The sequence below is a fragment of the Macrotis lagotis genome, chromosome 2 (assembly GCF_037893015.1).
Source record: "Macrotis lagotis isolate mMagLag1 chromosome 2, bilby.v1.9.chrom.fasta, whole genome shotgun sequence".
Taxonomy (NCBI): Eukaryota; Metazoa; Chordata; class Mammalia; order Peramelemorphia; family Peramelidae; genus Macrotis; species Macrotis lagotis.
This window is the reverse complement of record NC_133659.1, coordinates 33,972,113-33,992,448: the sequence shown is the minus strand read 5'-3', so window position 1 is coordinate 33,992,448 and position 20,336 is coordinate 33,972,113. Positions and strand designations below refer to the sequence as shown.

Genomic DNA, 20,336 nt, shown 5'->3' with positions numbered 1-20,336 from the left:
CCCTTTGCCCTGCAAAAAAAAACCAAAAATTTTTTTTTGTTTTGGTCAAAATATTAAATGTAACAATAATTCCAGGAAGTAAGTCAATTTCCATACCAAGTGACATCTTTATGTAAAAGGGCTTTGGACCCCAAAATCTGCATGAGCTCACACTAGCCCCATCCACAACATGTGGAATGCTCTCCCTCTTCCCCTCTCTTATCTGGGGACAATGGGCAGCTCTCCTTGTGAACAAGCAGTCCTCACCTAGGGCCCCACGGAGCAGTCCAATCTTGGGCCATATGTCTGATGTTCAAAAACACAGAGAAAGCTACCTTTTAGTCTTACTATCCAAGATAAACACCCCTAATTCCTTCAATCCTCACGTGACATGGGTTTGAGCCCATTGCCTTCTGGACACTCTCCAGCTGGTTCAAGTTCCTCTAATACTGTGGTGGCCAGACATGACCACAATCCTCCAGTTGAAGCCTGGCAGAAGGTAGTGGGGCTATCACCTTTTTCCTGGAAACTGTCTCTTTGAATGCAGCCCAAATTACACTGACTTTCTTGGCCACCTGCCTCATTACATAGCTGCCTCATTGAGCTTGTGGTCCACTACACCCCCCCCCCATCTTTTTGCAGAACACCTGCTGTCTATCCAGGCCTCTGGTACCCAAGGTCAGGACTTCTCCCTAATGGATTTCACCTTTTTTAGAATCAGCCCAAGGTCACCACTTTTATCACTGCCATCCGGTGTGAGGCTCCATCCCCCTCAGTTTAGGGTCTTTTGCAAGGCTGATGAGAACCCTAACCTTAAGCACTGGTCCCTGGGGAATGCCACTGGCCACCTTCCAAGCAGTTGATCTTTATTTGCTACTTCATCATCAATCTATTCAGCCAGGCCACCAGATTAGACTCTAGTCTGCTTGCATCTTTTCCAGAAGAGTACTGTGAGATGTTTTGTCTCACATTACTAAAAATCCAGGTGCCTGAAGCAAGGGGCGGCTAGGTGGTGCAGTGGACAGAGCACTGGCCCTGGAGTCAGGAGTACCTGAGTTCAAATTTGGCTTCAGACACTTAATAATTACCTGGCTGTGTGGCCTTGGGCAAGCCACTTAACCCCATTTGCCTTGCAAAAACCTAAAAAAAAAAATTGCCTGAAGCATCTGCCCTTGTGGCAGAGAGAGGGAGAGAGAGAGAGAGAGAGAGAGATTGAGAAAGCTGCAGGCTTACCATGTTTCTCTGCCCTTAAATGACTTCCTGAGACTTGTACAGAGAAATGAGGAAGCCTCTTCCCTGGTGGCTGGGACCCCTCCTTGTACTGAGATTGCAGAAAGGGAAGCAGCAGCAGTGTCAGAGTGGTGTGGGGATTGAGCAGGGGGGAGGGGGAGGGGAGACTGTCCCTGACCATGATCTACCACTGAGGGAGGGGCTGGGCAGGGGACAAGAAGAGATATTGATCAGATCAGGGCTAGATGCTAAAGAGGGCCAGGCTGAGGAGAGCACTTTGCAAACTCACCATGTTCTCTGAATCCAGGTCAGAATCAGTAGGCTTTCCCCCCCTCTGTCCTGATGGGCAGGTGACTGGGGAAGCCCTGAATGCCCTGCCAGCCTGTCCCTTTCGGTTTCAGGTGAGAGAACTCCTCTCAGTATGGAGTGTTGGGGGAGAAGGTAACACAGGGAGCCTCTTTGCCACCCCCACCCCCCCACCCCCGTCCATCATTCCCAAATAGCATTTGGACTCTCTATTGTTCATTGATTTCTGCATTTCTGTGTTACTTGAAGCTGCTGCTATGCAATTTATCTCGTGTTACCTGTTGTTTAGTGTTGAGTGGAGTATGTATTTACAGCCTCATTGACCCAATGTTACTGGGGGTGGGTGTAGAAGGAAAGGACAAGCTTTACTATTTGCCTTGTGCCCACGATTTCCTTGTCATTATCTGCATATTCTCATCTTCCATATAAATGACAGAAAAGGTTATTTATGACTTTGGGCTGAGTGACCAGGTCAAGATGGAGGCGAGAGGAGTTAACACAAAAGGGAAACATTGAGTTCACTTTGGATGATGAACTGGATGGGAGATGAGGAAGTTTCTGTAGCTATAATGTTCAGTTCATGCCCTAGACTTGTCTGCTTTTTTTTTTTTTAGGTTTTTGCAAGGCAATGAGTTTAAGTGATTTGCCCAATGCCATACAGCTAGGTAATTGTCTGAGGTAGGATTTGAACTCAGGTCCTCCTGACTCCAGGGCCAGTGCTCCATCCACTGCACCAGCTAGCCACCCTTGCTCTCTCTCTCTCTCTCTCTTTTAAACTGAGAGAAGCTTAACTGGGAATGAGCCTGGAAGAAATGGGAAGAGTAGGATGAGGAATTGCTGCACCTAGGCTCACACTGGCTTTGCATTTGCTGTTCAGGGAAATGTGGTGACATGGGAGAGAATTTGATTTAAGGTGTGTGTGTGGGGGGGATCTGTGCAAAGTCACGGGCCTGTCTCCTCTGGAGCCACCTGGGTCTGCCTGTGGATCAGGAGATGGAGATGGCCTCAGCGGCAGCCCCAGGCCTGGGCTTCTGTGAGCCGAGGACTTTCCCAGGTCACGGTGCGGAGCGAGGCCGTGCAGTGATCACGTTTGTCCTTCATTCCTTCAGAAAACCACGGCATCCAAGGTGAGGCCGTGCCAGGCACGTGGACTGGGTTTGCGAGCCGGCCCGGGCTAGGTCCCCGGCCTCACTTTCTCCTCCGGTCCTCTGGGTCCTGTGGCCGGACAGGGCTCAGGCCGGCTGGGGAGGGCCCGGGATGGGAGGCTGGATTCGGACTCCTGGGGCCCCTCCTGCCACCGAGAAGTCTGGCTTGTGGGGCCCGCGCTGCTGCCGCCCTCCCCGGGGCCTCGGCAGTCCGGCCGCACCGGGGACCCCCCCCCCCACGTCCACGCTGCCAGTCCCGGCCGCCCTTTCCTCCACGAGCCGCCGGGCCCGGAGCGCCCCTGGGGGCCCGCGGGGCTCCGACTCCGAAGCCCACTTCCGGCTCCCGGCCTGCGCCTGCGGGAAACGCCCCGTTATCTTCCGGGTCAGTTCCCGCCCGCCGCGCCCCCAAACCGGCCCCCTCCCTCTCGGCGGAGCTTCGGGCCGCGCTTTCACCCCTCGCCTCTCCGCCTGGGGCCGAGGCCAGGCCGCGCGCGGCTCCGGGCCGCCGTCCGACTACGACTCCCGGGAGCCCTCGCGGGGCCGCCGTCACGTGATCGCGCGGCCGCGGGGGCGGGGACCCGCGGTCACGTGGCAGAGGGTGACGTCAGGTGACCGGGCGCGGGGACGGGCGGGCGGAGGCGGCGGAGCTCAGTAGGCTCGGGCTCGGCCGGCGACCGCGACCCCCGACCCCCGACCCCGACCCCGGCCCCGGGCCCGGCCGCAGCCGCAGCCTCGAACCCCGGCGCCGCCATGACGGGCCTCGCGCTGCTGTACTCCGGCCTGTCCGTGGCCTTCTGGAGCTGCCTCCTCGTCGTGGGTGAGAGCCGGGCCTTCCCGCGGGCGGCGGCCGGCCCCGGGCCGCCCCCCACGCGCGTCCGCGTTTCTGAGCGCTGGAGCGCGCCCCTCCCCTTTGTGACCGCGCCCGGACCCCCGCGCGCCCGAGGGCCGGGCCGGGCCCCCACTTGCCCTTGGCCGCCCCGGGCCGGGCCGGTCTGAGCTGCCCGCGCCGCCCCTCGGGCTTGTTGGGTAAACAGCGGGGCCGCGGCGCCCAGGCAGACCCGCCCCCCGGCTCGGAGCCGACCCCGCGCCCTCGCGTCCCCCTCCGTGGAGCGCCCCCGGGGCCGGGAGCCGCCAAGCCGCCGGCGCCTCGTTATCCGGGGGGGACCTGGGGCCACCCCTGGGGGGGAGTCTCTAGCCAGGGCCCGAAGGACTCGCTTCCATTCAGCCAAGCCCCCCCTCTGCCCTCTCCGGCCCCCGCCCCCCGCAGCCCCGGGCCCGGGGCTCCCAGACCCACAGTGGGGGCGGGAGGGGAGGCGCAGCCCGAGCCTCCGCTTCTCTCCCCCCAGGAACCTGCTACACCATCTTCGACTTGGGCTTCCGCTTCGATGTGGCCTGGTGAGTGGCGCCCTGCCTCGGGCCGAGGGGAGGGCCGGCCGGGCCGGGCCGGGGCTGGGGAGGCCGGGCGGGCAGACCGTCGGACCTCTCCTCCAGAGGCCGCACTCCTCTCTCTGCCAGGTTCCTCACAGAGACCTCCCCCTACATGTGGTCCAACCTGGGCATCGGGCTGGCCATCTCGCTCTCTGTGGTGGGGGCGGCCTGGTGAGTGTGGGCGCCGGGGAGGGAGCGGAGCTCACTGGTGCTTGAGCCCCTCGCTTACGCTTATGTTCTCTGCCTGCCCACAGGGGCATCTACATCACAGGCTCCTCCATCCTCGGGGGAGGGGTCAAGGCCCCCAGGATCAAGACCAAGAACCTGGTCAGGTGAGTTGGGGCCGCCTGAGGGAGCACGTGCACTGTGGTCAGCCAGGTTAGCCTCCGGCCAGCTCCACCCCTGCCCCATGTCAGTCCATCCTTTTCCCCGGTTGGGAAGGCAGAGCGAGGCCTGGGACGGGGTGGGTGTGTCGGGAGCCGGACCACCTCCCAGCCGCTTCCTGTGCCTCTAAATCCCACAGCATCATCTTCTGCGAGGCTGTGGCCATCTATGGCATCATCATGGCCATTGTCATCAGCAACATGGCAGAGGTAGGGAGGGGGTGACCGTGATCGGGGAGAGATGGGGTGGGCCACCCAAATTTGGGACATCGGTACTGACTAGAACCCCATGATTCTTACAGTCCTTCACCGGCACCACCCCCAAAGAAATTGGAAATCGAAATTACCACGCAGGTAGGTTGGGTGTGGGGAGGGGCAGCAGGGCCAGGTGGGCCTGTCAGGTCTTCTTCAGCATCTCCCTCTCCTGTCCTAGGCTATTCCATGTTTGGCGCTGGCCTCACTGTGGGCCTGTCCAATCTCTTCTGCGGTGTGTGCGTGGGCATCGTGGGCAGTGGAGCTGCCCTGGCTGATGCCCAGAATGCCAGCCTCTTCGTCAAGATCCTCATCGTAGAGATCTTTGGCAGTGCTATCGGCCTCTTTGGGGTCATCGTGGCCATTCTTCAGGTATGAGCCCAAAGCCCGGGGTCCTTCCTTGGGCTGGGGAGGGGCCGGGGGCCTCGGGCTCCTCCGCTCACTCCATTTTCTCTGTTTCTCTGTGTGTCCTGTCCGTCTGCCTCCTGTGCTTTCTTTGCAGACTTCTAAAGTCAAAATGGGAGACTAGGCCTGAAGCAGTGGGAGGGCCCTGCCCTGCTGTGCCCTACTCTTAATTTATTGGTTTTCCTGGGGGCCTGGCTGCCCTGGCCAGGGGAGCTGTCCCCCCCTCTGGTGTCCATGCTGTGTCCCTCTGGCCCTCACCGCCGTCTGCCCCTTCTGGAGCCCCTCGGAGGGGCTGGCCATGGCCTGTGGGTTGGGAGGGCATGCCCTCTGCCCCCTGACCTGCCTCCTGCCCCACCCCCCCACCTCACCAGTATTTGAAATAAAGGTCTGTGTCCTGGTCACCCCAGTCATTGTCTCCCTGGTGATCCTTTCCCAGAAAGCAGGGGGCAGCACGAGGGGGCGCCGTTGGGACCCACCCCGGGGCTCCCTTCTCCTTCTGTACTGTGTGGGTGGAGGCGGGGGTCAGAGGTGGGTGTCGGTGCTGCCCCTGCGCCCTGGCACGCCCCCGGGCAGCCTCCTGGCAGCCCTCAGGGAAGCCCCGACCCCAGCTGCCTGGTGAGTCCCTCGGCCCGGCCCTTGCCCTTCTCCCCTTCTCCCCCTCCCTGGGTCCGGCGGTCCTTCTGTCCGTGCTGCCGGCTGCAGGCTCCGCCCTTTCCCTGGGGCTCCGCCTCCCGGGCCGCTGTTTGAGTGGGGGATGGGGGTCGGGCTCGGCTCCCGCGGCCTCCGGCTCCGCCCCTTCCCGGGCCCCGCCCCCTTCCCGGGCCCCGCCCCCCGCAGCCGCCGCTTGGGGCTGACCTCAGAGAGCGAGCGGCTTCCGCGGGGCTCGGGCTCCGCCCCGCCGCTTCCGCGCCTGCGGCCTGGCGCTCCGGGGAGGGGGCGCGCGCGCGGGCCCGGGCGGCGCGGGCGCGCGGACGCGGGCGCGCGCGGCGCCGCTCCCTGCTTCCCCTGCGAGGCTCGGGCTCGGGCTGGGTCTCGGCGGCTCCGGCGGCCCCGGGCGGGCCGCGCCATGCCCCGCGGCGGAGGAGGCGGCGGAGGAGGCGGCAGCCGCGGCGGAGGAGGCGCCGGGCCTCCGGGGAGGCGCTGAGCGGGCTCCGGGGCCATGGGGGACGGCGCGGCCGCGGCCCGGCCCGGCCCCGGCCCCGAGCCCGAGCGCAGCCCCGCGGGGCCCTGAGCGCCGCGCGCAGCCGGTGAGGATGGGGGGGGCCCCGAGCGCCGAGCCCCCTGCCCGCCCCCGCCCCCACAGCCCCCCGAGCCGCCACGGGGCGCGGGGCCCCGGATGCCGAGCCCCCCCACCTGTGGAGCCCGCTGGGGGCCCCGGCTCCGAGTGCGCCCCGGTGCCGGCCCCCGCACGCCCCACCTGTGGGGTGCAGCGGCGCCCCGGGCCCCGGGCTCACCTGCCGGGCCCAGCCCCTCATGCCCCCCCATACCTGCCCAGCGCAGGGGGGCCCAGAGCTCCTGCCCCCCAACTTGTTGCACAGCCCAGTGGGGACCTGAGGACTGAGCTGCCCCGCGCCGACCCCACAGCCCCCCCCTTCCCCGAACCCACCCTGACCACTGGTCGAGCCTAAAGTACGGAGCAGTTGGGAAACTGGGGGAGCCCCCTCCCCACTCACTTCCACAGCTCCGGGCCCCCCTCCCCAGCATCCCCTACCTCATTTTGCAGGCTTCCCTCAGGCCTCACCTGGGTTCCCCCCCATTCAGGCCCTTGCTCCTTCCTCGCTCCCCTGTCTACAGACTCCCCTCCTCCCTTTCACCCCTTCCTCCCCTCTATTCCCCCCCCCCCCCATCCCAGCACCTCCAACCCTGGAGCTCCGAGTTTGTTGTGATCCGAACTCGGCTGCCATGTGCTTGAATCGGGGCCTTGTTTGGCTGAGAGATGGGCGTTGGGTTGGCCAGGGCGGATAGAGCCTTGAGCTGGGGAAGAGGGAGCCGGGCGGGGGGCTGCTGCTTCTGGTGTCTGAGTGCCTGTGTCCCACGGAGGCCGGGGGTTGCTCTGCCCATACGTAGGGGATGGCGGCTGCTGGGCAGTGCCACCTGTGTCCCCCCAGTGCCAGTCAGAGAGCCCAGGGCCCGGCCTGCCTCCTCCCTCCGGGCTCTGGGCGTGCCCATTGTCTGCAGTCCCTAAGGCCCTTCCTGGCATCTTGCTCAGAAATCAGGGGTGCCTGGCAGCTTCTGCCTTTCTCCGCTTCTCAGAGGGATCCGAGATCCTTCCCAGCAGGCCGAGAACTCTGCCAGGGTACGAAGGAAGAGAGGCTGGGGACCTTGCCCAGGCTTACCTTATCTACTCCAGGGTCTTCTTCTTAACTCCCAGCTTTGTGCCTTTGGGAATTTGAGAAAGGACTGGTGGTTCCCATACTCATTGCCTTTCTGGGGAGCTTGGATTCAGGCACTGGGGAACTGGGGGTACTGTGAGGAAGGGGTGAATAGCTCCCACCCACCAGTAGCCGAGTCTGCACAGTGGGGGCTGGCGTGGGGTCCCAGCTGGGGCTGCCTGCTGCCAGGGTGGAGCCAGCTGGCTGTTTGTTGGCAGGGCCGGCAGGACCAATGCCCAGGCCGAGCCGGGCAGCCAGAAGATGAGCAGGCTGCTGGGGGGGACCCTGGAGCGGATCTGCAAGGCCGTGCTGCTCCTCTGTCTGCTGCACTTCCTCATCGCCGTCATCCTCTACTTTGACGTCTATGCCCAGCACCTCGACTTCTTTAGTCGATTTAGTGCCCACGGCCGTCGAACTGCCGCCCAGTCGCTGCACCCTGCCACTGCCATGGGCGTTGGCACCAACTGCTCCCGGCTCAACGGCACGGCCCCCAGCTCGGAGGCTCCGAGCCCCCGGCCCGACGCCAACCACTCGGTCACCGTGCTGCCCCTGCCCCCGTGCCCTGATGTGCCACCTGGGTTAGGTGAGGCCCCTCGTGGGGCATGGGGGGCCCAGCTCTGTGTCTGTGAGGGGGAGGTCATCGGGGCTTGAGTCCCCCAACGGCTTCCCTTACGAGAGCCCCCTCCCTCCCCCCCCCCAGTGGGCCGGCTGCTGATTGAGTTTAGCTCACCCATGCCAATGGAGCGGGTCCAGCAGGAGAACCCCGGCGTGCAAGGGGGGGGCCGCTACACACCCCCCGACTGTGCTCCTCGGCAAACCGTGGCCATCATCATTCCCTTCCGCCACCGGGAGCACCACCTTCGATACTGGCTGCACTACCTGCATCCCATCCTCCGGCGGCAGCGGCTGCGGTACGGCATCTACGTCATCAGCCAGGTGTGCACATCCAGTCGGTGGCTTGGGGGAAGAGGGACTGGCAGCAGGTCACGTGTCCAGCTCTGCTCTCTCAGAGCCTCGAACAGCTAAAGCTGGAGTCCTCTGGGCTGGTGGGCCATTGAAGAACAACATCCCCAGGTTGTTCAGGGATTACATTCTTCCTGCATATGTGATCACATCTGTGTGTGCACACACACATATACACATTCAGGCAAATTTTCCTACTTCTTTTTAAGTTTTAGGGCAAGTTGAGTATTGCCAGGTCTTTCTTGTACCCCAGAAAATGCCACTGTTGGGCTCAGAGAAGAATTTTCAATTTGTGTTTACTTAGCAATGTGGTCTGATAGGAACCCCACTAACCCCTTTTGAAGGAACCCCACTAACCCCTTTTGAAGGAACTCCACTAACCCCTTTTGAAGATGGAGGGTCTGGTTCAGGGTCTGGTTTATTCTTTGCTCCCTGGTGGGTCCTGGTGGGCCCTCTTTGGACTTCAGTTTGCTTCTTAATCAAATGACAGCCCTGGTCCTACTAACTATGGGGACCTGGGCAGCCTGTGGCCCATACAGCCAGGGCAGGCTACCCTGATATTTGACTCTTCCTGATCTCAAGAGTGCCAGACTCAGCAGCAGTGGTGATCCCTACTCCCTGTCACCTTGGGGCCTCAGCCCAGGGGCCATCCCCTCCCAGGAGCCCTTTCTGCTGACATAACTCTAGGCCCTAACCCCAGAAGAATGGAAGCTCCTTGAGAGCAGGGACTGTCTGTGTCCCCAGTGAACAACTGTGTTGGGTACGGAGGAGGTGTTCATTGAATTGTCTGCTGCCCTTGGAAGACGTTCTCTGTCCTCTAGAGAGTTCTTCTTTTTTACTGTCAGGGACATCAGAGGATGGGGTATGTCTGTTGGGGGACAGTCCAGTGACCATCTTGTGTTCCTTCCTCCCCTGGGCCTTCCCACTCCCCCAGCATGGCGAGGACACATTTAACCGGGCCAAGCTCCTCAATGTTGGCTTCTTAGAGGCACTGAAGGAAGATCCTGCCTATGACTGCTTCATCTTCAGTGATGTGGACCTGGTGCCCATGGATGACCGCAACCTCTATCGCTGTGGGGATCAGCCTCGCCACTTTGCCATTGCCATGGACAAGTTTGGCTTCCGGTAAGCAAGATTCTCCTCCTTCCTCAGGGGCTGGGGGATGGAAACCCGAGTTCTTTGCCTTCAGATACTGCCCAACCCCCTCCCTGCCATTGCCCCAGAAGCTTTCTTAGGACTGGAGGTGGGGGGAACCTTTGGGCCCATGCTGCCAGACTGAACCCATTTGCTCTTGGCTCTCCGCAGACTGCCCTATGCTGGTTACTTTGGGGGTGTATCCGGTCTGAGCAAGGCCCAGTTCCTGAAGATCAATGGCTTCCCCAATGAGTACTGGGGCTGGGGGGGTGAGGACGACGATATCTTCAATCGGTGAGGTCGGGGCTTGGGTTGTGTTGAGAGGGTGAAGTGGGTTGGGTGGGAGAAGAGTCGGCTAGGCTGAGGGGGTGGGGCTAAAAGGGATGGACTTGGGATGCTGGCTTTAGGGCTCAGCTAGGTTCCGTGGAGGGGGCAGAGGAATGAGGAGTATCTGTAGGGCTGAGGGCATTTAGAGTTAACTGGGTCTACACTGCCCCTGGCTCAGAGATCTTTCCTCAGCCTAAGCCCCACCCAACTCCATCTCCCCTAGGATTTCCCTCTCAGGGATGAAGGTCTCCCGCCCAGACATCCGCATCGGCCGATACCGAATGATCAAGCATGATCGGGACAAGCATAATGAGCCCAACCCCCAGAGGTGACCCCTGATTCCCCTTCCCATGGCACCTGACCCTCAAGTCCCCCTCTTCCCCGTGATCCTACCCCTTCTGTGTCTTCAGGTAGTCTAAAGGCACAGTTAAGAATAAAGACCTCAGCAGTTCTTAAGACCTTTTTTATAATTCAAATCATTTGGTGTTTCCTAAACACCTGTGCCCATTCTTCTCCTGGGTACTTTGAGGAGTGTGTAAGGAGCCCTTGAAGCTCCAGGTTGGGCTTGTGTCTTTGGGGAAAGCTGAGGCCTCTACCTTTATAGATAGAATCCCTGCAAATCCGATTACTCCACGAAGGGGTCTCCAGCAGTCAGGGAAGGTTGCTTGGAGGAGGTGGGACCTAGCAGAAGGCTAGTCTTAAGACAAAGTCCAAGCCTAGCACTGTAGGTGGCCTGGCCCCTGGAAGTTGAGCTGCACAGGGGTGTGATGGGAGAGGAAGCTGGAAAGACAGGTTGGCTTTTGAGCTAGAGTGTCAGCCCATCAGATCTGGGCTTTGGGGTGACTGGAAGCACGGGCCAGGCTTTGATTAGACTGGAAGGAGGGAAGAAAGGAAGAGAAGGTGGTTTACTGGCAGACAGGGTTGGGGGGTCCGGGTTTGTGATGGTGTGTCACCTGTACCCTTTCCACAAAAGTCCAGGATACAAAGCATTGAGACCCAATACTGAGGAAGGGTGGGATGTTGGAGGGCTGAGGGGTCTGGGGAGATCACAGTAGGGAGGTAACCCTGAAGGAAGGTCAGCGGGGTAAAAAGCACAGGCCATGGAGAGGTTCTGAGATTCTGAGCAAGCAATCGGGGACCAGCGTGGCTTAGTTGGAGGAATGGCTCATGGAGAGTGATGGCCAGATGAGGGCCTCAAAGACTTGGGAGCGAAGCCAAGGTGGGCACCAAGTTAGCACTCAGGGAAACGTCTGGTTTCTGTGCGTGAGCTTTAGAGCAACAGTTAGTGGGGCACTGGGAAGAGAACAGCCTCCAAAGGTAATCCTGAGGTGGCTGGGTACCAGGCCCGGCACTGGTATAGGGAATCCAAAGGCAAGTGAAACAATATTGCCCCCAGAGCTCCATTCTTGGCAAGGAAAATACCAGCACAACAGACCTTCGAGTAGAAAGTACAGTAGATACAAAATGATTGAGAGGGAAGGAATTCAGTGGTGCTATAAAATCGAGGGAGGAGGGAGGGCATTCTTGGCATATGGGGTGGCCAGAGCAAAGGCCCAGGGGTGGGAGACAGGACGTTGCCTGGACTGGATGTACAAAGAAAGGTTGGCAAGGAAGGAAGAAGCCAGGTTAGGGAGGGTTTTGGTCTTTGAAGTCTTTGAAGCAGGCACTGGGCGTGGGAAACGGGTCAGCCTTGGCTTTATTGCTTTAACAGGCAAATGGAGGGTGGCCAAGAGGCAGGCAGAGCCACTCTCCAGAGATTGCAGTAGTTGAGGCGTGAGGTGATACGGACCCTGCACAGGTTGAGGGCTGGGTCTGAGAGGAAGGGCATATTGGAGAGATGTTGCAGAGGTAGAAATGGACAGACTGGCAGCAGCTTGAATACAAGGTGGTTGGGTGGGAGAGTGAGGTAGGTGTTGAGGATGTCAGACATCAAAGAGGGACAGCTCTCACTGACCTCTGATCCAAGTCTTCGCCTCCCGGGCCAAGCAAGAGTCATAGGTTCATAGGCCTAGAGAGGGAAGGGACTTGGAGGAGGAAACAGGCCCAGGGAAGCGATTTGCCCAAAGTCACTTAGGTAATAAATGGGTAACAGGATTTGATCTCAGGGCCTCTTGACTTCACAGCTTGTGCTCTGCTTTGCCATACTGCCTCTATCCATCCGGTCCAAACCCCTCTCCCCTCAGAATTTCAGTCATCTCTTTCCACATTCTTAGAAAAAACCCTCTGCAGCATCCTCAGTCAGTGGTCTGTCATTGAAGACTTCTTTCCAGGCCCAAGGACAGATCCAGTGGAGACCCTCTTGCCAGACTGACATGGAGCCATTAATGATGACTCAGAATTCCAGTCAGGTGGGAACTACCTGGCAAGTGGTCAGCCAGCCTCAGCTTAAAGACTGAGTGATGGGGAGCCCACCATTTCCACTTTGGGGCATCTCAGATTGCTGGGAAGTTATCATGTCTGAACCTGCCCCCCTTCCCCTACCCGCAGATGCTCTTGGTTGTGTCCTTGGATCTAACAGAGCTGTTGCCCATGTAACTTGGACACGTGACCTATGGGATCCATGCCTTCTTCACTGTACTACTCTACAGCAATGCAGACTTCAGCTCAGACTTGCCTTCCTATTCTGGTGATTACCATCCAAGTCTCCCTGCCCCTCCCCCCCAGTCTCCCCCATAACACTGAGGTCTTCTTTTGCCTCTGTCAAAGTACCAAACTGGCCATCAGGTCTCTTCCTCTTGCCCCACGACCAGCCCATGCGTCTTGATTCTTGTTCCTTCTCTGAGACATGATGGCTTTCATCCTTTCCATTACCCGATGAGTGGTCCTTCACTGAGCTCTTGAGGCTGCAGCATTCCAGTGACTCTAGCCTCATCACATGGCCAGCTGAATGTTGATTCCACAAAGCTAGTCATTCAGAGGACATCCATCTTTCAAAGGCAGCAGTGCAGTCTGCCGGCCACCTCCTGTCTGGCTCCCTGGGCCACCCACCCTCCACTCCCTACATTCTTGTTTTCCTGACTCTGGAGTGATGTCCTTCATTTGGAGGGTCTGCAGTGTTCTAGGGCTTACTTCTGCTCACCTGATGTCATTGGCAAGCAACCCTCCTTCCCAATAGGGTCCTGCCTTTGGCAAGCCTACTTTGTCTCGTGTCATGTCCTTCTTAGGAATGAGGTGATTCTGTCCTATCTTCTCAGGAGTAGTGTGGCCTTTTAATGAGAGAGGCTCCTGGAGGAACAACCTTTAGGGCCATGTTCTGCTAGACTGAACCCAGTCTTTATTTCATAGTCCCCGAGTGCAATAAGGATCTTGTTTCTCTGTGGCCTTCAGTCAGTTTGATGGCTGCATATTGCTCGGAAGAAAGAGCCTTCCCAGTGCCTTCTGTCTTCATTAAGAATGTATATCCTAGGCTGCCTGGAGACCTTGCCTCCTAACCCATCTTATGGGTGCTCTCTCACTGGCCTACTTCTGGTCCGGATGCTGGGATGCTCTTCCCTTTCAGATACATTGAAACCAGATCTGTTGAGGACTTTATGATCCTGTGGCCTTGGCTCCAGGCCACCTTTGTGTGGGCTTGGCCTAATCCAGCTGTAGTTTCTTTCCCTCAATGCCATTTCCCCTTCACAGAACTTGAGAGCCAGCCTGGACCTCAGCAGCCAAGTTTGTCCAATGCATACCTGAAAAAATAAGCCTTTCCCCACATGAGGCCTGGGTTGGCTTCTCTGCAGCTTGCTTTCATTGCAGAGGTCTTGTCTTCTGAGGTTAAGACCTTTCAAGCCCTAGAAAATACGTATAAAAATCTCTAGTTGCTTCAGCTTCTCCTTGGGTACCAACCCCAGACCCTTGACCCTCCTGGCCCCTTTTCAGTGGATGCATTCCAGTTTATCAGTCCTTTGTAAACTGTGGCGTCCAAACCTGAACAGATGACTGGAGCAGGGCCCTTGGTGGAGGATCTGTCACCTCTTGTTCCCAGCAGCTCTGCCTCATTGTGACCCAGGTTCCCACCAGCTGCTTAGGGCACCACATCACACGTCTGACTTACATGGCACTGGCAGGCCATGGAAACGCTCAGGTCTTAGACAAGATGTGTGCTAGTCATAGCTTTCCCACAACATAACTCTTGAACCCCAAGTTTACATTGAGCCCTATAGTTTCATTTTATCGGATCCAGGCCAGTTCCTTTGGATCCTGGCTCTGCTAGCTAGCACATGGCCTAGTGTCAGATGCCACAGATTTCATAAACACCTAAGTCTTGGTTGCAATCATCAGTAAAAAGGCCCCAAAGCACAGCACCAAACAGGGATCTCTGGGTCACTCCCCTGGAGACTTCCTGCCAAATGGACACACTATTCATGACTACTTCTTCCCTTGCTCACTCATCCAATTGAAAACCTATCTAATTGCAATATTGGGCAACCCATTGGTTTTCCCATAAGAACAACATGAATTACTCCATCAGATTCTTGGCTCAAATTGAGGGGAAGTATGGCTCTCTCAACCAACATTATTAAGGTGTCTACTATATTCCAAACTACACAAAGCCCTAGAGATGCAAAAGGATGCAAAGACAGTCCCTTGTCCTCAAGAAGCTTACAAATGGATGAGTTGCGATATCTTTAATCTATAATATCAATCGTGTTCTTGGCTACCAGCCTGTTGATCCTGCTGGAGGAGGGCGCAACTTGGACTTGAAGCCATGCCCCTTTTTTTGTGATCACTGCTTTCTCTACTGACTGCTTCCCAACTGTCTAATAATAGATCCAAAAATTTGGCCTCCCTGGGTGTTGAGCTCCCTGGATTCTATTCTCTCCCTCAATTCTTTCAGACATCACTAACAGTGACTGACCCACTCATCCCATCTGCCAGATGTTTTTTTTTCCCCCAGGGCCCAAAGATGTAGTTCATTTATCTTGGCCAGAGCAGCTGGTATTTTCCCATTGTCTTGCAACATATCTTGAATCTCAACTTCGTTTGCCACATGTATTCTATCCCAAGTCTGAAATTTGTTCTTGGTAGAAAAAAGGGGAATCAAAATGAAAGCCGAGCAGTTCTCCCTCTCTGTTGTATGTTCCACTCTGAGCAGTAGTCTCATCCCTTCTCTGAACTTCCATTTCCCCTAGATATATAGAAACCCCTCCCCTTGGGGTGCTCTGAGCTTTCCTCCCCAGCCTCAGCTCAGTCTGACGGGACTCCTCTTCACACTCTTCTTAGAGGTTCATCTTCAACATTAGAGGTTCATTCTCCTTGCTTCTGTCTACTATACTTAACCTTTTAAAACCTAAGTTGGTTGGTGAGCCCTCTATGTGTCCTCATCTTTCTTTTTCAGCAAATTCTCATTCTCCCCCTTGGAATTGGAGGCAGTTCAGTGGTGTAGTGTATCAAACACGGGACTTGGGGATCAGAAAGACCTGAATTCAAATCTTGCCTTGGACACTTTCTAGATGTGTGATTTTAAGAAGTCACTTGTTTTCCTTGGTTTCCTTACTTGTAAAATGAGGCTAATAATACCTACCTTACAGTGACATGAGGATCATGAGAGAGCATGTGTAAAATATTTTGCCAACCTTAAAACTATGTAAAGGCTAGCTATTGTTAGTGTTATTTCAAGAATGAAATTTTGTGAAAACAAAGTTTCATAACCTTATTCAGCTGACATCCTGGGTAATTTCAGTCCCTGGGGTGCATCTATCCTCCTCCTGCGTTCCTTGAAATCCATTTTGCTAAGTCTAGGATGCCTGAAGGTCCTTGGAGTTCCTCTCTTCTCCTTTAGATTTTAATGACCCTGTACCTTTCTCTTCTGCCCCAATTGCTCTGCATTCACGTGTTCTCTCCTGTGCTTCCCTTCTCGTTCTTGCATTTTCTTAACAATGTGCCCATTTTGTCGATTATTTTTCATTTGAAGAAGGAATCCAGCTAGGTAGTCTGGTGGACCTGAGTTTGATTCTTCTCTTAGACATTTACTACCTGTATAATCCTGGGCAAGTCTTTTAACCTCTGTGTCTGAGCCTCCTCATCAGTAAAATAGGGTTAGGGCTGTTGGGAGCATCACATGAGATGAACAAATGTGTATCACTTTGCTATTGAGATGTGGGGTGATTTTACTTCAGTAAATCTCATGATACCTATGAAGGCAAATGTGTTTGCCAGTGTAAGGGATTTAAGGTCTGATCCCTTTCCATTTTCTGCCTGCTGTCCTCTTTCCTCTGTACATTTTTATCCTTAAACATCCTTGGGATGATTTTGCTTAGCTGGTTCTCTGTCAGACGTTCTTTAAGCAATTTTTCTCTCCACTGGCTTTAGTAGTTCAGCTTCTTTAGGAAATGGTTTTAATCTGTGTCAATATCCATTCCTCTGTTCATTTGTCAGCAGCTTATTTTAATCAGTCATTTTTGGAGTCATTTTTCTTGTTGATTGTGTCTTTGTCTTATTTTTATTCTTCATGTTTTAAATTAACTTGGTCGTTGTACTAAGCTGTATTCAGATAATTGACTCAGGAACTGACTCCAATATCAGTAATGAGTTTTTTAAATTAACCTAAAAATAACTTTATAATATGCTCACCATGTTAAAACCTCCCAGTTCTTTTCTCAAAGAAAGTATTTCTGATATATTGATGGGAGACTGCCTTGAAGAAAGCTCTTGTTTGCCTTCCACTCCAACCCTCACCCTGAGTTGTCTTTTTTCCCCTAGCCAGGTGTGTGACTTTTTATTCTGATTCTTTGTAGGTCATTTTGGATACCTCTTCTGTCATCATGTTAACTATCTTTCTCAGTTTTTTCTTATCTATGAATCTGCTAATTATGCCATGTATGGTCCCAACATATCACTAATAAATATACTGAACCTAGAGGGCCAAGGATAGAATTCTGGGGCATTGTTAAAAATACCTTCCTTAAAAGTTGTCCTCTTTGTATCTGACCATTCATCCAGTCCTGATTTGCCTCCAACCACTTTCACCTAAGTCCTTTCATCTTGACTTTAGCAAATGGTGGGAAACCTTGCTTGGAAAAGGCCACACTGGAAATGGGGGTGGGGTGGGAGCTGAAATCAAAGGTGGGGTCCCCATTTTAGGATGCTCAACTCCTGCTGCAAGATTTCTAGAGTGGGGAGCTCCCCACTGTCTAAGGCCATCCATCTGACCACTATGGGACAGCTCTGTGGTATCCCCAGAAGAACACTGAGAGAACTCCCAGCCTGGAGTTGGCAAAGGGTGCTCTGCCTTTCCTAAGGTTCATTCAGCCCTAGATAATGGATATCCAGACATACAACTACTACGGGTTTACCATCTGGACAAGAGGTGGTCTGATTCCATGGAACTTGTCTTGTGGGGGGATTGGAAGGCTCTCTCTTGAAAGATCTTAGACATCAAGGCTTCATGTGCCAGCACCATGGAGGATGTTCGAAGCCCTAGATGGGGCTCATGCCTGTGGGGTAAAAGGTGTGTCTGTTTTCTTGCTACAAATAATGGAGGTTGTCAAACAAGATTATCCATAATATCTTTCAAGGCATGCTTCTGATCTGTGAAACACTCCTTGCAGAATGTTCAACACCCTCTGAGCTTTATTTCTCTGAGTCACATTTCTTCCGCTATGCTTTCTTGCTTTGGGTTTTCTTTTTTTTCATCTTAGAATCCTTAAATCAATTAAATTATGCTTGGTGACTTGACCTCATTGAGGGTAACTGAATACTCCCTTTGTCATCTGTTTCCCAGATTTGTCATTGACTTTCTTCTTCTGTCTGAGTAGTCTATAGTGAATTCCTATCTTCTTGTCCCTTTGACTTTTACCCAATGGTCTTCGTTGTATTTGCTCTGCTTTGGTACCTGGACTTCTATAAACATTTCATTCTTTTTTTACCAATACTTTTCGTTTTGAGATCACTTTCCAATAAATCATCTCTCATCTTCCCATAAAGAAGTCACATGATGCCTCCCAAGGTAAGGGGGTCAGCGGAGGATCCCCATCACTTTCCATGCTTGGAGCTGACTGTGAATGGAAAGACAACCTGTGTGGGAAGTGATAACAAGGATGTCTCTCCTTGTCTTTATGCTCCCTTGATCTCCATAGCTCCTTCATCTGACAGCAGTCTGGCACCCCAGACTGTCAAGTCTCGGGGATCCATCCCTCTGACCCTGCTGTTGTTCAGGCCGCTGGCTGCTAGACCTTGTTTCCTGTCCCGTGTGCATTTGTGGACAGCCAACTGAAGGCCCATGTTTTCTTGAAGCAGTCTTTGGCAATCCTGGACCTCCCTCTCCACTGATGACATTCTCCCTCACTTGGCATCTCAAAGGATCCTAGGGTTCAAACTGCACACCTCACAGTTGAGGAAGCTGGCACCCTTAGAGGTAAAGCACTTTGCCCAAGGTCACACAGGCAGCAGCAAGCAGCAGGGTTGGGCAGCAGCCCCAGCTTCTGCCTCCAATTGCTACCTTCCTTCCACTGGGTTTTCCTGCCTGGCTAAAGGGTTGTGAGATGTTGATGATCAGTGGTGTAGAGTGCTTGGCATCTGCCTTGGCCCTTCCCCTTTGCCCTGTTTAGGGTCCTGTGTCCTCCCCCTGCCCCTGCTTCCTGAGCCCCTCCCCTGCTCCTGCTTCCCAAGTTCTTCCCCTGCCCTCTGCCCCACTTGGGGCCCCGAGGTTGACCCTGAGTCCCTCCTCCCAGGTTCACCAAGATCCAGAACACGAAGCTGACCATGAAGCGCGATGGCATCGGCTCGGTACATTACCGTGTGCTCGAGGTGTCCAGGCAGCCGCTTTTCACCAACATCACCGTGGACATCGGCAAGGCCCCGCCGCGGCCGGCCAGAGGATGATGCACACCGCCCAGGAGCGCGGGTGTCCATGGAGAGCAGGGGCAGAGGCACCTGCTGGCCTGTGACTGATTGCTGAGGAGCTGCCCCGCTGGCTGTGGGCATGAGGCCACCCTTCCCACGGGGGGGCTGGGCCAGGCAGGGCTGGCAGGGCGCCCTCATGCCTCTCCTGATGCGGGACTTGAGACTGCTCACCTTCATTGGTTGGTCCGTTTGTCCATCTGTCCAAGTCAGAAGGCTTCTTCCTGTTTTCTGACCTGCTGGCTCAGGGACCTGGGCTTCCTTACCACTGTGGGCTCCGGCTGGTGCCCTGGGAAGGGGGAGGGGCTCGCTCCTCCAGCTGGGCCACCTGTCCTCCCCCCAGCACCTCAGGTTCTATTGAGGGGAGTTTTCTGGAGACACCGAGTCTGGGGGGAGGCAGAGATGACTCAGCACCACCTGGGGGTGGGTGGGAGTCTCCCACCTACATTTCGCCACCCCAGCCCAGCTGCCCTCTGCCTGTCAGGGGACCCCTCGTGGCCCCCCAGCCCCACCACTGCCTGGCTGGCCATAGGCAAGTTCCTTAACCATTCTGGGCCTCAGTTTCCTCATCTGTAAAATGAGGGAGTTGGACTATATGATCTTTGAGGTCCCTTCCCAGCTCTGAGATCTTGTGTCCCTACTTCACCTCTCTGTGCCTCAGTTTCCCCACTTAAATCCCCAAATCCTTGAGAGGGGAGGAGCCAGCATCACTACCCCTGGGCCCTCTTTGAGATGGAGGGCTCTCCCTGCTCTTGCCAAAAGGCCTGTGGGAGCAGAAGGAGGTAGTCTAGAAAGGGATGAGCCCAGGCTCAGGCCCTTACTACCAGCTTTGGGGCCCCCGGACTCGGGCTCCGGGCCCTGGGAGAGCCGGACTGCGGTGTCCATCTGAGGTGGCAGACGTGCATGGGTCGGGGGCTGGGTAGGGGCCCTCCCCCCCGCTTGGGGATCTTTGTATATCACACGGGAATTGGTTTGAGTGCTTTAGTAAAAAACCTGAAGAGAACTGGGGCTGAGTCTACACTATCTTTACACTGTGGGGAGACGGGAGAGGAGGGGAAGCAGCCGCGGGCTACTCCATCCCTATGGGGGGAACCGAGACTAAAGCCCCTTCTGGGCCTGGTAGCCCCCCTTCAGTGCCGAGTGCCCACCGTGCTAGGCCTCCCCCTGGGGGTGTCGGGGCCTCCTGGGCAGAGTGGAGCTGTCAAGCCGAATCCTTCGGGAACCCACTGGGCTCTCGGAAGTCTCCGGCAGAAAAGCCGAGCCCTCGAGGGTCCTGAAGGGTCCTGCAGACCACCGCGGCGCCGGGCTTGGGCAGCTTCTGCCCAGCTTGGAGGTTTCGGGGAAACTCCGAGGTGGCTCCGGGGGATGAGTTCTTGGCCCCAACGGCGCTCTTAAGATATCATGGTGAGGGGCGGCCGGTGGAGCCCGGGCCCTGGAGTCGGGAGGATCTGAATTCGAATGCGGCCTCAGACACTTAATCACCTAGCCGTGTGGCCTTGGGCAAGCCACTGCCCCCATTGCAAGGCAAAAACCTAAAGAGAAAGATTCCAGGGTGAAGGAGCCGTGAGGCCGGGGATCTGAGTCCC

At 55.9% G+C, this 20,336-nt stretch overlaps 2 protein-coding genes across 5 annotated transcripts; both read left to right on the top strand.

Annotated features, from left to right (window-relative positions):
• Window positions 1–3,304: 3,304 nt before the first annotated feature.
• On the top strand, window positions 3,305–5,534 carry ATP6V0B (ATPase H+ transporting V0 subunit b). 2 transcript variants are annotated; one of them, XM_074221616.1, is made up of 8 exons: window positions 3,305–3,477; window positions 4,007–4,055; window positions 4,176–4,259; window positions 4,343–4,420; window positions 4,612–4,681; window positions 4,774–4,825; window positions 4,905–5,095; window positions 5,226–5,534. In XM_074221616.1, exons 1-8 carry the CDS (start codon window positions 3,411–3,413, stop codon window positions 5,250–5,252), a joined length of 618 nt encoding a protein of 205 aa, XP_074077717.1. In that variant the 5' UTR covers window positions 3,305–3,410; the 3' UTR covers window positions 5,253–5,534. The 2 variants fall into 2 exon arrangements, with proteins under 2 accessions (XP_074077717.1, XP_074077718.1); XM_074221617.1 differs by lacking the exon at window positions 3,305–3,477 and adding an exon at window positions 3,619–3,686.
• A 782-nt stretch (window positions 5,535–6,316) lies between these two features.
• Window positions 6,317–19,777, top strand: B4GALT2 (beta-1,4-galactosyltransferase 2). Of its 3 annotated transcripts, none has more exons than XM_074221614.1 (8): window positions 6,317–6,375; window positions 7,719–8,083; window positions 8,201–8,436; window positions 9,398–9,588; window positions 9,769–9,891; window positions 10,148–10,252; window positions 18,148–18,265; window positions 18,582–19,777. In XM_074221614.1, the coding sequence occupies exons 2-8, from the start codon at window positions 7,762–7,764 to the stop codon at window positions 18,795–18,797; spliced, it is 1,311 nt and encodes a 436-aa protein (XP_074077715.1). In that variant the 5' UTR covers window positions 6,317–6,375; window positions 7,719–7,761; the 3' UTR covers window positions 18,798–19,777. The 3 variants fall into 3 exon arrangements, with proteins under 3 accessions (XP_074077715.1, XP_074077714.1, XP_074077713.1); XM_074221613.1 differs by lacking the exon at window positions 6,317–6,375 and adding an exon at window positions 6,602–7,424; XM_074221612.1 differs by lacking the exons at window positions 6,317–6,375; window positions 18,148–18,265 and having other exon boundaries at window positions 18,582–18,813.
• Window positions 19,778–20,336: the final 559 nt, after the last annotated feature.